The sequence below is a fragment of the Bos taurus genome, chromosome 11 (assembly GCF_002263795.3).
Source record: "Bos taurus isolate L1 Dominette 01449 registration number 42190680 breed Hereford chromosome 11, ARS-UCD2.0, whole genome shotgun sequence".
In the NCBI taxonomy this organism is placed as follows: Eukaryota; Metazoa; Chordata; class Mammalia; order Artiodactyla; family Bovidae; genus Bos; species Bos taurus.
The window spans coordinates 70,691,753-70,708,224 of record NC_037338.1 but is presented as its reverse complement, the minus strand read 5'-3'; the positions used below and the strand labels follow the sequence as shown (position 1 = coordinate 70,708,224).

At 38.5% G+C, this 16,472-nt stretch overlaps 1 protein-coding gene across 4 annotated transcripts in view; it reads left to right on the top strand.

Moving 5' to 3' along the window:
* The window catches only part of CLIP4 (CAP-Gly domain containing linker protein family member 4), a 78,315-nt gene that overhangs the window by 39,417 nt on the left and 22,426 nt on the right, over positions 1-16,472 (top strand). For 3 of the 4 annotated variants that reach the window (XM_005212978.4, XM_005212979.5, NM_001435014.1), the window contains exons 9-12: positions 2,115-2,255; positions 11,437-11,526; positions 12,531-12,674; positions 16,109-16,243. In XM_005212978.4, coding sequence (XP_005213035.1) covers positions 2,115-2,255; positions 11,437-11,526; positions 12,531-12,674; positions 16,109-16,243 — 510 coding nt within the window. Of the gene's footprint in view, positions 1-2,114; positions 2,256-11,436; positions 11,527-12,530; positions 12,730-16,108; positions 16,244-16,472 lie in introns of all 4 variants that reach the window. The other variant, NR_198885.1, reaches the window with a different exon arrangement.

Here is a 16,472-nt window from a genome sequence, read left to right as displayed (position 1 = left end):
TCATAATGCAGTCAAACTTACAGTTCAATTTTTGTTTTCTTGAATTTGCTTTTCATATTTTTATATATATCTACGTAATCTTTGTTGTTCTAGTTGTTAATGGTGATGTAATAGTTCACAAATATAGTTGATTCATTCCTTCTATTGCCAAATAATTGTTTTCTCTTATAATATTGCAGTGTTGGCATATTCAGGTACACAGTCTTTTCCTCCAATTTGGATTATTTTCTTATAATTTCCAAAATTGTGATTGGGTCATAGTAGAAAACTAGAAATTGCTTTTATTCTTGAAATCTATCTTCTCCTTATAATATACATGTGTAACCTTGTTCACTGGAGAAGGCAATGGCACCCCACTCCAGTACTCTTGCCTGGAAAATCCCATGGACGGAGGAGCCTGGTGGGCTGCAGTCCATGGGGTCGCAAAGAGTCTGACACTACTGAGCAACTTCACCTTCACTTTTCACTTTCATCCATTGGAGAAGGAAATGGCAACCCACTCCAGTGTTCTTGTCTGGAAAATCCCAGGGACGGGGGAGCCTGATGAGCTGCCATCTATGGGGTCACACAGAGTCGGACACGACTGAAGCGACTTAGCAGCAGCAGCAGCAACCTTGTTCACACCTCTTAAATATGAGTATTTCCTTATAGTTAGTATCATAAAGTAAATTAGGGCAGAATTCTTGTCTTCCAGTAAGATTTTACAAATGTACATCTCACAGTATAAAATAATTTATTTCTTCAATCCCATGACTTGAGAATGTATGTGTATTTGGCAAGGAAAATAATTTAGAGAAAAGAATAGAAGGTCAAATAAAAATCTGATAGTCGGGAGATAGAAGAGAAAAAACATTGTGGAGAAGTCAAAAGATCTGGGAAGATCAGAAGGAAGTACTGTAGAATCCAAGGGAGGAAAGAATGTCAAGATTAGCAGAAAAGCAGTATAGTTTTCACTTGTTAGCTATAAATAGAGCACTCACTTTTTGTTGTCCTTAAAAACCTATTTTAAAACAAGTTGTTTTAATGTATTACATTTTGGTCATAATGTATCTTTGTTAGTTTAGGTGTAAACACTGAATGGAAATGTATCGTACACATATTATGACTTTATTTTTTCTTCTTAAATGTCTTAGCCAAATAATCTTGGTATTTACAGTTCATATTCACTGTTTCTAATGTCTGCCTGTTTATATATGCTGGAATTTTATGCCCAGATAAACTTCTTTTTTAATGGAATTTTATACTCTCAGCTGCAGCAGAGAGGCTGCCCCTTCCCCCATCCCCACATGCCTCGCATCCCCAACACACACTGTATTGTTTCTGATTTTCAGGTGTTGAGGGATAAGCCTTTGGGGAAGATTATATTTTGTATTCAAAAGTATTTTATATCCCTACTATGTGTCAGGCACTATAATTAGGTACATTGGGGGAATGCAGAGATGAGTAATCTTGAATTTTGTCTTTAAAGTCTGGAAAGGAGATAAAACATGGACATAAAAAGTTATAATATGGGAAAAAATATGTCCTAAGGAGCTATAGAGAAAGTGATAAGGAAGAGTAGTTTTTATACTGTATAGCAGGGGTCCCCAGCCTCCGGGATCTAATGCCTGCTGATGTGAGGTGGAGGTGATGTAATAAAAACAGAAATAAAGTGCACACTAAATGTAATGCACTTGAATCATCCTGAACCATCCCTCTCACCCCAGTCCATGGGAAAATTGTCTTCCACACAACTGATCCCTAGTTCCAAAGAGGTGGGGGACCACTGCCTATATAGTACATCATTATTTGCTGGTACTTAGAAGCAATTATAATGTATAAAAGTATACTTATTACTTCTACTCATTCCTCTTTTTCCTTAGTTTCACTTAGTGCCTGACTATGTTACATGCTTCTTGAATTACTGTGTATGTTGTTAGTCTTGACAACTAGATTGTAACCTCTCTGAGGGCAAGTACTGATTCTTACTCTTTTCTCTCTCTCTCTCACTACAAGGACACCTAGTAGACACTCAAAAAGAACTTAAAGATGTTTTGCTACTGAATGGTTGTACTTGTCCCTTTATTTGAAATGCTTTCAATTGTTTAATATTAAAATTCTGCCTTCTCTCTTAGGTATTTTTGCACCTCTTTCAAAGATAAGTAAAGCAAAAGATCGAAGGAAGAATATAGCACACACTCCTTCTACAAAAGCTGGACCTCTCATCAGGTCCCAGAAAATTGATGTAGCTCATGTAACATCAAAAGTAAATACTGGTAGGTCAAACCAGAATGTTAGCTATCTTGTTTTAATTTTAATCCATGTAATACCTTATATTGCTTCAGACTTTTTGTTTAGCTACCTGTGAAACCTGAACTTATTGCCTGCAATGTATTTGGTTTATGATTTTAATTCCTAACAAGAGTATTTCAGATATGTACCTTCCCTTTCCCCCCAGCTATCTCCATACTTTTATCTAACCTCAAAGCTAGACTTTATACTTCTGATAAATATTTATGCAACACAACCAGCTTTATGTTTCTCACCTATTCAAGAATTTTAGTGACTTTTTTAAGATTTTTTTTTTGATGTGGACCATTTTAAAAAAGTCTTTATTGAATTTGTTACAATATTGCTACTGTTTTTATGTTTTGGATTTTTTGGCTAGGAGGTATGAGTGATCTTAGCTCCTTGACCAGGGAAGGCAAAGTCCTAACCACTGGACAACCAGGAAGTCCCGACTGAGTCTTTTTTTTTTTAATCAGAGAAAGTCATGACTTTTGAAACTGGCTGTCAGAGACCTTTTGTTGATGGAGGGTCTTACTGTTTTGCAGTTGAGCTGTGGTTGATCATGTCTCACTGTCTTTTGTATATATTGTCCTGGCTCTTCCCTTCATACTTGTCCCAAGCTGCTTCTCTGCAATGTTTGACTTCTCCCGGAGGTCCGTGTCTTTGTGTACCTCCTTACTCACATCCTGTTTCTCTGTGAGGACCCCCTGATGACCCAGGTCTCTTTGATCTCTTCATTGTTATCCACAATGCCTAGTTGCTATTTGTTAGCTTGGGTTTTGTCCTCTGATTGCCTTATCCATGCAGATCTTTTATTCTGTTGGCAAAATCTTAAACTTTAAATGGACTGTGAGAGTATTTTGTACTTTCATATTCACTGTGGCTTCCCTGGTGGCTCAGATGGTATAGTGTCTGCCTGCAATGTGGGAGACCCAGATTCAATCCCTGGGTTGGGAAGATCCCCTGGAGAAGGAAATGGCACCCCACTCTAGTACTCTTGCCTGGAAAACCCCATGGACAGAGGAGCCTGGTAGTCTACACTTCACGGGTTAGCAAAAAATCGGACACAACTGAGCGACTTCACTTTCACTTTTCATTCATTGTGGCACATAACACAAAATAGGCACTTAATACAATGAAACTAAGCCATGCCATGAGGTGCCACCTAAGATGGGAGGGTCATGGTGGAGAGGTCTGACAGAATGTGGTCCACTGGAGAAGGGAATGACAAACCACTTCAGTATTCTTGCCTTGAGAACCCCATGAACAGTATGAAAAGGCAAAATGGTAGGATACTGAAAGGGGAACTCCCTGGGTTGGTAGGTGCCCAATATGCTACTGGAGATCAGTGGAGAAATAACTCCAGAAAGAATGAAGGGATGGAGCCAAAGCAAAAACAGTACCCAGTTGTGGATATGACTGGTGATAGATGAGATGGTTGGATGGCATCACTGACTCGATGGACATGAGTCTGAGTGAACTCCAGGAGTTGGTGATGGACAGGGAGGCCTGGCGTGCTGTGATTTATGGGGTCGCAAAGAGTTAGACATGACTGAGTGACTGAACTGAACTGAATTGAACCCATCAATAGCTGAAGCAGGAGGGCTCTCTACCATGAATAAAGGAGTGTGTCCAGGAATTGGGTTGCCCTTTCTACTCTGTTCCACTGACTTATTTGAATATCCCTGTGTCAGTACTGCACTTCATGATTACTATAGGTTTTTTTTTAAAAAAAAAATCTTGATTTCCATTAGAGGAAAGCCTCCTCTCTATTTTCTTGAATGGTGTCCTACCTGTTTGGCCTTTTTTATGTTTTTATTATTTTTTTAAATTAATTAATTTTTTAACTTTACAATATTGTATTGGTTTTGCCATTCATTGACATGAATCTGCCGTGGGTGTACGTGTGTTCCCCATCCTGAACCCCCCTCCCATCTCCCTCCCCATCCCATCCCTCTGGGTCATTCCAGTGCACCAGCCCCGAGCACCCTGTATCATGCATTGAACCTGGAATGGCAATGCGTTTCACATGTGATAATTTACATGTTTCAATGCCATTCTCCATATCATCCCACCCTCTCCCTCTCCCACAGAGTCCAAAAGACTGTTCTATACATCTGTGTCTCTTTTTCTGTCTCACATACAGGGTTATCGTCACCATCTTTCTAAATTCCATATATATGCATTAGTATACTGTATTGGTGTTTTTCTTTCTGGCTTACTTCACTCTGTATAATAGGCTCCAGTTTCATCCACCTCATTAGAACTGATTCAAATGTATTCTTTTTAATGGCTGAGTAATATTCCATTGTGTATATGTACCATAGCTTTCTTATCCTTTCGTCTGCTGATGGACATCTAGGTTGCTTCCATGTCCTGGCTATTATAAACAGTGCTGCAATGAACATTGGGGTACACGTGTCTCTTTCAATTCTGGTTTCCTTGGTGTGTATGCCCAGCAGTGGGATTGCTGGGTCATATGGCAGTTCTATTTCCAGTTTTTAAAGGAATCTCCACACTGTTCTCCATAGTGGCTGTACTAGTTTGCATTCCCACCAACAGTGTAAGAAGGTTCCCTTTTCTCCACACCCTCTCCAGCATTTATTGCTTGTAGACTTTTGGATAGCAGCCATTCTGACTGGCGTGAAATGGTACCTCATTGTGGTTTTGATTTGCATTTCTCTGATAATGAGTGATGTTGAGCATCTTTTCATATGTTTGTTAGCCATCTGTATGTCTTCTTTGGAGAAATGTCTGTTTAGTTCTTTGGCCCACTTTTAGATTGGGTCGTTTATTTTTCTGGAATTGAGCTGCAGGAGTTGCTTGTATATTTTTGAGATGAGTTGTTTGTCAGTTGCTTCATTTGCTATTATTTTCTCCCATTCTGAAGGCTGTCTTTTCACCTTGCTTATAGTTTCCTTTGTTGTGTAGAAGCTCTTAATTTTAATTAGGTCTCATTTGTTTATTTTTGCTTTTATTTCCAATATTCTGGGAGGTGGGTCATAGAGGATCCTGCTGTGATTTATGTCGGAGAGTGTTTCACCTATGTTTTCCTCTAGGAGTTTTATAGTTTCTGGTCTTATGTTTAGATCTTTAATCCATTTTGAGTTTATTTTTGTGTATGGTGTTAGAAAGTGATCTAGTTTCATTCTTTTACAAGTGGTTGACCAGTTTTCCCAGCACCACTTGTTAAAGAGATTGTCTTTTCTCCATTGTATGTTCTTGCCTTCTTTGTCAAAGATAAGGTGTCCATAGGTGTGTGGATTTATCTCTGGGCTTTCTATTTTGTTCCATTGATCTATATTTCTGTCTTTGTGCAAATACCATACTGTCTTGATGACTGTGGCTTTGTAGTAGAGCTTGAAGTCAGGCAGGTTGATTCTTCCAGTTCCATTCTTCTTTCTCAAGATTGCTTTGGCTATTTGAGGTTTTTTGTATTTCCATACAAATTGTGAAATTATTTGTTCTAGTTCTCTGAAAAATACCGTTGGTAGCTTGAGAAGGATTGCATTGAACCTATAGATTGCTTTGGCTAGTATACTCATCTTCACTATATTGATTCTTCTGATCCATGAACATGGTATATTTCTCCATCTATTAGTGTCCTCTTTGATTTCTTTCACCAGTGTTTTATAGTTTTCTATATATAGGTCTTTTGTTTCTTTAGGTAGATATATGCCTAAGTATTTTATTCTTTTCATTGCAATGGTGAATGGAATTGTTTCCTTAATTTCTCTTTCTGTTTTCTCATTGTTAGTGTATAGGAATGCAAGGGATTTCTGTGTGTTGATTTTATATACTGCAACTTTACTATATTCATTGATTAGCTCTAGTAATTTTCTGGTGGAGTCTTTAGGGTTTTCTATGTAGAGGATCATGTCATCTGCAAATAGTGAGAGTTTTACTTCTTATTTTCCAGTCTGGATTCCTTTTATTTCTTTTTCTGCTCTGATTGCTGTGGCCAAAACTTCCAAAACTATGTTGAATAGTAGTGGTGAGAGTGGGCATCCTTGTCTTGTTTCTAACTTTAGGGGAAATGCTTTCAGTGTTTCACCATTGAGGATAATGTTTGCTGTAGGTTTGTCATATATAGCTTTTATTATGTTGAGGTATGTTCCTTCTATTCCTGCTTTCTGGAGGGTTTTTATCATAAATGGATGTTGGATTTTGTCAAAGGCTTTCTCTGCACCTATTGAGATAATCATATGGTTTTTATTTTTCAATTTGTTAATGTGTATTACATTGATTGATTTGAGGATATTGAAGAATCCTTGCATCCCTGGGATAAAGCCCACTTGGTCATGATGTATGATCTTTTTAATATGTTGTTCAATTCTGTTTGCTATAATTTTGTTAAGGATTTTTGCATCTATGTTCATCAGTGATATTGGCCTGTAGTTTTTTTTTTTTTTTCGTGGTATCTTTGTCAGGTTTTGGTCTTAGGGTGATGGTGGCCTCATAGAATGACTTTGAAAGTTTACCTTCCTCTGAAATTTTCTGGAAGAGTTTGAGAAGGATAGGCGTTAGCTCTTCTCTAAATTTTTGGTAGAATTCAGCTGTGAAGCTGTCTGGTCCTGGGCTTTTGCTTGTTGGAAGATTTCTGATTACTGGCCTTTTTATAAATCGAACTTCCATGTAAACTTTAGAATAAGCTATTCAGTTCAGTTCAGTTGCTCAGTTGTGTCTGACTCTTTGTGACCCCATAGATTGCAGCATACCAGGCCTCCCTGTCCATTACCAACTCCCGGAGTTTACTCAAAACTCATGTCCATTGAGTTGGTGTTGCCATCCAGCCATCTCATCCTCTGTCGTCCTCTTCTCCACCCGCCTTCAATCTTTCCCAGCAACAGGATCTTTTCAGATGAGTCAGTTCTTTTCATCAGGTGGCCAAAGTGTTGGAGTTTCAGCTTCAACATTAGTCCTTCCAATGAACACTCAGGACTGATCTCCTTTAGGATGGACTGGTTGGATCTCCTTGCAGTCCAAGGGACTCTCAAAAGTCTTCTCTGACACCACAGTTCAAAAGCATCAATTCTTCGGCACTCAGCTTTCTTTATAGTCCAACTCTCACATCCATACATGACTACTGAAAAAACCATAGCCTTGACTAGACGGACCTTTGTTGGAAAAGTAATGTCTCTATTTTTTAATATGCTGTCTAGGTTTATCATAACTTTCCTTCCAAGAAGTAAGCGTCTTTTAATTTCATGGCTGTAGTCACCATCTGCAGTGATTTTGGAGCCCCAAAAATAAAGTCAGCCACTGTTTCCCTTGTTTCTCCATCTATTTGCCATGAAGTGATGGGACCGGATGCCATGATCTTAGTTTTCTGAATGTTGAGCTTTAAGCCAACTTTTTCACTCTCCTCTTTCACTTTCATCAAGAGGCTCTTTAGTTCTTCGCTTTCTGCCGTAAGGGTGGTGTCGTCTGCATATCTGAGGTTATTGATATTTCTCCTGGCAATTTTAATTCCAGCTTGTGCTTCATCCAGCTCAGCGTTTCTCATGATGTACTCTGCATATAAATTAAATAAGCAGGGTGACAATATACAGCCTTGACGTACTCCTTTTTCTATTTGGAACCAGTCTGTTGTTTCACATCCAGTTCTAACTGTTGCTTCCTGACCTGTATACAGGTTTCTCAAGAGGCAGGTCAGGTTGTCTGGTATTCCCATCTCTTTCAGAATTTTCCACGGTTTGTTGTGATCCACACAGTCAAAGGTTTTGGCATAGTTAATAAAGCAGAAATAGATGTTTTTCTGGAACTCTCTTGCTTAATAGAATAAGCTGTTATGTTTCTTTAAAGAAAAATCTGTTGGGAGAGGGGTGGGGCACTGGGAAAAAGGGGATTAGGAGGCACAAAATTGTAGTTAAAAAATAAGTCACGGGGATGTAGTGCATAGCATAAGGACAATGATGCTGTTACAATTCTGTAGTGACAGATGGTAACTAGACTTCTTGTGGCAACTGATTCATAATGTCATATATACAAGTGTTGTACACCTGAAGCTAATATATTATTTATGTAGCTATACTTCAGTTAAAAAAATAAAAAGGAGAAATAAATAAATAAGATGATAAATGTATCCCCAGGGTAAGAGAATATTAGTTTGCAACTATAAACTGGAATTATATCTCAAAAGTGCTTGTCCAAAAATCAAGAGTTATTTTGCTCCTCAACAGAAAATTACCTTCTGGACAAATGAATTAACAAATTATGTTAATGATATTTTTAGTGTCAAAAAATAAAAAATTATCTGTTGAAATTTTAATTGGTATTGCATTTAAGCCTAAAATCAATTTGAGAAATGACTTTGATATTCAGTCTTTTAATTATAAGCTTGGGATATCACTTTATTTAATTGGATCATTAAAAAATGTCTCAGTAAAATTTTATGATTTTCTGTATATTTTGCACTTGTTTTGTTCTATTCTTAGGTACTTTGTACTTTTTGATTCTCTGTAAATGGTATCCTTTTAATGTGAAGCCCAGAAGTACACAGCAGGTATGGAAGGAAAGCTCAAAGAGGAGCCCTCTATTTCTGGTCTGAGGAGCAGGAAAAGGAATCTCCTACTAGACAAAGTGGAGGAAATCCCTGTTATCCTTTTCAATTGCTTTTAAAAAAATCTCTTTGGTTCTTTCACACCCTAGTCCCTAAGCAATCCTGCATCTTGTAATAGCAGCAGGGGATGGCCAGGCACCTAAAACCCCCAAGGGAGGGAATCCTTTTTTTTGGCCAGAGAAACTGTGGTCCTGAGAATGTGGATGGAGTCCCCATTAGTTTTTCTTCTTTTTTCTCACTGCTTGGCCCTCAAGAGATTGTATGACAGAGCAGAGCAATGAAAGCCTAGTCATTCTATCCAGAATATCAGGAGGAGGGTGCTTCTGGAGACCATGTGAGGAGGGAGCTCAAGAAAGTGCTCTCAGAATGGGGGAGCTTACTGCAAGCTGTGTGTACATGCATCTGACCACAGGCTTTGGTCTGCACAGACCTCCACTCAGATCTCAGGCTGCCTACTGGGTGGCACAACACACAAGCCAGATCAAAGAGGCTTTGGGAACCAAACTGACATTGGTACCACAGTCACAGAATGTGGATAGGAACTGCCAGCCTGAACCTAACTGCCTGTTGACTGTCCAGTGCCTGCGAAAACAGAGCAGAACAAAACAATCCACATTCTCCATAGAATTTTAAACAAGACCCAGAGTCCTATAAAATAATGTTTATAATGTACAGGATACAATGAAAAGTTGTTCTAAATATGAAAAACCGGGAAAATCTCGACAGCTCTGAAGGAAAAAGGCAATCAAAGATAACAACCCTGAGATGAACAATTATCAGGTTTTCAAAGAATATATCGTAACCTTCTAAGAATTAAGGGTGAACCCTCTTGAGACAAATGGAAGATTTCAGCAGAGACATGAAGATAAAAGGAAGAACCAAATAATGCATGTGCACACACACACACGAGCACACCCAGGAGCACAAGTAGCACTGAGGTAATCTGAGCTGGTGGATTGCAGCAATGTCAGTATCCTGGTAGTGATTTTGTGCTATAGTTTTGTAAATGTCACCGTTGGGGGAAACTGGACAAAGTGTGTGAGACATCGCCCAATATTGTTTTTCACAACTGCAGTGAATCTCCAGTTATCTCTAACAATTCAAGTAAAAGGAAAGGCTCAAATGGCTATGTTAGGACTGACAAATGTAACTGAAAATAAGAAATTTACTCTGTGGGTTGCCTTCACAAAGTCTCTCTTCCCAACCAGTCCATCCAGGGTCTGTGGTTGTAGTTCTGGCCCTCACTCCCGGCCTCTGCTTCCTGTCTCTCCTCCTTTTGATTCCTCCTAGACTTTGCTGTCCGGTTGACATTATCTACCTGTGAGTGGTCACTCCAGCCCTCCTTTCCACAGTCCATCAGAGGCTTGTTTCTTACTGAAGAGCGCCAGCCCTGTCACCCTCTAAGATTGTAATGTGACCCATCCATCCGGTTTACTTCTCCTGCGTCCCCCCAAAGTCCACTCCATTCCACCCAATCCACTTACTCTTCTCTGACCCTGTCTTTCTTTATTTTCTCTTTGTCTGTCCATAATGCCTACCCTAGTTCTTTCTGACCATACCTCCAGTATTCTCTGCAAGAAATCCGACCTGTCTCTCAAGACACGTATAGGAATGTGATGTTCTTGATGAGGTGTTAATTTATCTTTACAGCAATGATTATTGTCTCCTCCCTCAATGCTAGGGCTTGTATCAAACATGTCCTTGTATTTCAATTATTCATGTCTTTCTGCCATGCCAAATTGAAAAGGTCTTTCTTTAGGACTGAGACTATGGCTTGCTTTGTTTGTGATGCTCAGAGTGCCAAGCTCAGTTCTCCACCCAAAATTCTTCATGAGCAAGTAGAATTGGAATGGATTCCACATGGAATTCAAAACTGGATGTCATTCATTAGGTTTCTTATTTAAATGGTTTCATTCTGTAGAATTAAAACAGAAGTCTTAATAAAGTAGATTATTATTCACGAGCTTGTTCTTTTTTAAACTGCACTTTTTTTTTTTTGGTGGGAGTTGAGTGTAGATGAGAGTCAGGTAGTCATTTTCAGAATACCAGTGACAGAGAGTACAGGGTTTCTTAATATCTGACTTCCACTTAAATGAAAAGCTTCTATAATGATTTGCAAAAAAAATTTTTTTTTACCACAAATCCACTATCTGAATAGGCAGTCTGCCCCAGTGAATTTGCCTGCACACACCAGTGAAGTCCTGAGTTGTGCGCAGATCTTAATAAGTGTGCAGCTGCCGTAGGCATGTTAAGTTTGTTTTACCCGCGAGTACTAAGGAGTGTACTAAGTATCAGATGGTTAGATAGCTGTGTTTTAAATGCTTTATATTATATAGAATTCCTAAGTGGATTTTAAAATAAGTTTAAAAGATAGTTTAGGGATACTTGGGGAAATTGATTGGGGCTTTCAGATGGGCTAGGAATACATTCTTTCCTTTCCCCTTAATAAAATACTGGCCCCTGATGTCTGTGAATTTATTATCCAGTGTGTTCTCAGAAGTAGAGAAGATTTCAGTTAGGATTGTCTGTACTTTAAAAGTGAATCCGTATTTATGTTTAACATTAAAATTCTTTCTTGCTGAATGTGTTTTGTTTCTGTGTTCTAGGATTAATGACATCAAAAAAAGATAGTGCTTCAGAATCAACACTCTCATTGCCTCCTGGTGAAGAGTTGAAAACTGGGGCAGAGAAAGATGGTAATATAATTTACAACTTCTATTCTTAAAATTTAATGTACTGATGGAACTTTAAAACAATATAGTGATATAGCTTATATGAGGCTAAATTTTAAAGTTTGTAAGGGAAGACTCAGTACAGTAAAAATTTATACTTGAAAATCCCCTAAACATCTCATAGTAAAGTGCACACACACACATATATTTTTTGTATAAATTCCTGTGTTGTGATTCTTATGTACATGTAGTGAATTACAGGACTAGATGCAGAGAATAAAGTGAAATTCCATAGTGTAGATGGCTTGATAGAATTATTTAAAGTTACCTTTACAATTTATACTTGAAAGTTGCTGAGAGTAGATGTTAAGCATTGTCACCACTCACACACACAAAAAATGAACTATGTGAGGTGATGGATGTAAATGTGTTATCTTGATCTTGTTAATCATTCCACTGTATCTTTTAATCATAGTATTGTACACTTTATATACAATTATATTTATCAATTATTACTCAATAAACTTGAAATAGATAAAAAATTAAGTTGTCTTTAGCTGTCAAATCACTGGGTGAATAGAGCATGAATAGAAAATTCAAAAGTATTCCTGCTTGCCTTTAGGTTAACTCAGAACATTTTAAATTAAGCTTTTGTTACCATAAAAATAGATTAGTCATATTTTTTTATATAAATAAGTTGTGATTCTACTAACTCATCTCAAGTGAGAGGTGAGAGACAGTGGTGGTTAGAATAGGTAATTGGTCTAAATTGATTACATGACAACACTTTTCTATATAAGATTGTCATACTATGGTGTGGATCCTTTGGGTCCTTAAAATTGCTTGGGCTCTAAAATCTTGTGTGTATGAACTACAATGTATTTTGATGAAATCAGGCATTTAACTCAACACTAAGATAATCCACAATGGAAGAAGCTGAATGGAGGATTTACCTGGACAAGCATCTAATTAATTTACTGCTTGTTTTCCACCCTTTGATGTATTCCTTTCCTTTACTGTTGTTTTAGTTCCCCTGATTGGATCCATCAGCAGCTCCTCCTCTATATCTTCTTTGGAGCACAAACAGAGCCTCTCCAAGAAACTGAATGCACGTGGCAATAACAAGAAGACAATGAGCAAAAGCCCTTCTCTCTCGTCTAGAGCCAGTGCTGGTATCTATGGCTTTTTCAACCAGGCTTTCTTGGTGTTTTTTATCTTGGTTTGTTTGTAAGTAGATTTGCTCTTTTTAAACGTGTAGAAGGAACCCTTTACTTCAGTCAGATTGAGCTACTTTCCCCTTTCCTGTCTTTCTCCCAGCCCTCACCCCTCTCCTCTCTGTGAGCACACCCTGGATCTCTCTGCCTTTCTCCTCACGCTCCTGCCATTTTCCCTTGTCTGGATTTACTTCTTCTCTTCCTTGTGTATCTAAGGACTCCAGCCTCTGTAAGGTTCCTCTTAGAACTTTTTGACAGATCCTCAGATACTTGGAAACTGTATGATCTCTTCTCTTTCTTTATGTATCTCTTTTCTAATCTAAACCTAATATTAATAATTAACATGTCAATATGCATTATTTATTATTTCATATCTATTAAAGGCATTTTGCATATCTTATTTCACTTAATTCTCAAAATGAATGAAATACCATGACCACCTTCACTTTATGAATGAGGAAACTGAGGCTTAGGGATGTCAGGTATTGGTGCATGATGGCAGTTTCTAAGTGCACACCTACCTGGGCTGCACCCACAGGTCTGTCTGATGCTTCTCTGCTATTGTTAAACTCCACCTCCGTCTCAAGTACCTTCAGCTCCTCCTTGTGCTGTAGGGTCCTTAGGACCCTCCCAGCTGGCTGGTAGAGAGCTGAAGCTCTGCCTCTTAGTACAAGTCCAGCCTGAGGATGCTCATGCAATTTTGGTGACCACACTGTATCATTGGCTCAAATAGAGCCGAAAGCTAAGTTTCTTCATTTTATGGCTCGATGTAGGACTTTACATTTATTTTCATTTAATTTAATGGTAGAATTTTTATCCCTCTGAGTTTTGTTTTTTACATCTTGCGTGTAGCTTTTCACACACTTTAGAGTTATCTTCTTATTTAAAAAAGCATGCTTTCTCTATTTTTAGTCAAGTCATTGTCTAAAACTCTGTAGGAGAGGTTGACAATGATAACCTGTTTAGCTCACTGTGAAGCCTGCATGATCATTCCATTCAATCCACATTTCTTCAGTTATGTGTAAGCATATAGAAAACACTTTTTCTTGTTGGAATCAACACATGAATACTGAATTTATTGCAGTTCACTTATTTGCCTATGGGCTTCCCTGGTAGCTCAACTGGTAAAAAGAATCTGCCTGCTATGCGGGAGACCTGGGTTTGATATCTGGGTTGGGAAGATCCCCTGGAGAAGGGAAAGGCTATCCACGCCATATTCCGGCCAGGAGAATTCCATGTACTGTATGGAATTGGGGTCGCAAAGAGTCGAACACGACTGAGCGACTTTCACTTTCTTTCACTTTATATGCCTACTACATAGAAAAGAAATCCGGTCATTTTAACATAACTTGTTTTTAATAAGTCTCATAGTAATTACTAGATCCTTTTTCTAATACTTTTAATACTTGTGCTGAATCAGTATTTTATTGTGAAAAATGTTCAGGACAGGATTTTCTTAAAGATATTTTATTGTATGGGGGAAAAAACAAAAAAAATCCTTGATAGTAACATTGATGTAATAAATGTAAAAGTTCTCCGAAAGTGGAAAACTGGGAAATTTTGCTTGAATATCTATTTTCTGAATATATTCCCCTTCCCCTGAAACCAGTTTCTCTTTAATGCTGTGAGGAACAGAGGTGAGACAATGCAGTGATGTAGCAATCCTGTTTGTCCTCATTTTAATTATGTTTTAAGGCCTTCTTCATTTGGAATTTAGGCTTTGACAGTGACTTGATTTTAAAATTTATGTATGGGTATGGAATTGTCTTTTTTACCTTTTATATAAAATAGTTCTAGTGTGCCTTCTTATTAACATTTTTTTCTTTTTATAAATTTGAGGGGTTTGTAAGTTTAAATAATACAGATGAAAAGAGTTATCAGTTAGAGTAAGAAAGAGGTCCTTTTAAAAAGGGAGGGAGAGAGAATGGGTTACATGTGAGAGAAAGTCCATATTCCAAACCCAAAAATATTTCCTTAAATTTTTTTTTAGATTGAGTGATTTGCATTTGGGGAGGTGTGGATCGCAAAGAGTGGACATTATTGGAAGTTAAGGACAGAATTATTAAAGAGAAAGAGGAGCGGAAAGAAGGGGTTGGGGGATGGGGAGGTCGGGGAGGAAGTCTGTGAACTCAGCCCCGCTGTGCCCCACGTTGAACTCATTGTCTTGATCCATTGTCTGCAGACAAATCCATTGTCTGGGTTTTAAGTCAGGTGTGCCACCTACTCCCTGTGAACACCATGTCTTCATTGATTCCCGAGTTTGTATCTTGTCTATGATTATAATTCTCATGATAAGCACTTTGTAAACTGTGAAGTGCTTGGGAAATGTTAGTTATTTTGAGAGCCTAGGACTTCTTAGTATACAGTTGATCTAGACCTTCCTTCTCCCCGGGTTTGTGGGAAACTGGAAGGCTGTCATCTGAGAAGGGCTAGGGAACCCTCTGTGAGGGTACTGGATACAGGGCAAGTCAGGCTGTGAGCATGTTTTTAGTTTCTCCCTGTTCGCAGCCTGACTTGCCTTGTATCCGGTACCCTCACAGAGGGTTCCCTAGCCCTTCTCAGATGACAGCCTCCCAGTCTGTTTTTTGGACTGATGGGAGAAGCCTCAGACGTCCACCTGTCCTCTGTTATAACTGAGCAGCTTTCTAGGTAGTGTTGCTCTAGAACGTCTGATGTTCAGTAGTGGGCACTTGAGGGTTTAGGTTTGAATCAAGGTCTGAGGGGAGGTGGTGTGTGCTTTTGTTTCTAATAAGGAAATCAGTTTGTGGTTAATTGGAACCTTATAGCAGTTCCACTTTTAAATTACACTTGTGTATGTATTGTTTACACCAAGTCCCACTGAACGATTATGATTCTCTATTCTATTTACTAGAATAGAGATTGGTGGACTGCAGCCCATGGGCCAAATCCAACCTACCACCTGCTTTTGTAAATAAAGTTTTACTGGAACAACATTGTGCTTTTTGTCTCTGTCTGCTTTTGAGCTACAACAGCAAAGTTGAACAGTTGTGACAGAGTAGCATGGCTTGCAAAGCCTGAAGTATTTACTACGTAGCCCTTTGCAGAAAGGGTGTGCTGATCTCTGTTCTTGTAGAGTGCCCCCAGGAAGTCAGGATAAAGTTGATGCCTCACCAGGTGTCATGTGTAAGTTCCCAGAGCAATGATCATCTCAGGAAACCCTTCAAATTTCATTTGAGTAGCTTTCCTTCACATCTGAGAAACACAACTATAGATACTGTGTGTAAGGAAGAAAGCAGCATATATTGAAACCTCCAACTAACTAGACTGCTTAGAATACATGGTAATTTTTTGGCTAATGTGGTATTTGAGTTTCCCTTTGTTTTTTCTCTCTCTTCATGTCCCACCCCCTTCCCCAACCAATCCCCACACAGGTTTGAATTCCTCAGCAGCATCTGTAGCAAATAGTGGGCGCTGCGAAGGAGACCTCCGAATTGGAGACAGGGTGTTGGTGGCAGGCCAGAGAATTGGTGCCATTAAGTTCTTTGGGACAACAAACTTCGCTCCAGGTAACTCACCTGTACAGTCTTTGCTCAACTTGAATTCTTTAGAATACCAAAGGTTTAAGAATTTACATGTAAATAAAACGTAGAGTTCTGGATTAATAGTTCTTATGGATGGTCGCTCTGGCACAGAGCAAAATGCAAAATGTTGATTCAGATGCAGACTGTTTTCACGCAGGTCGATTATTTCTTATGAATTTTTCTTGCCAATTGTGTTTTAAATTGTCTAAAGTTA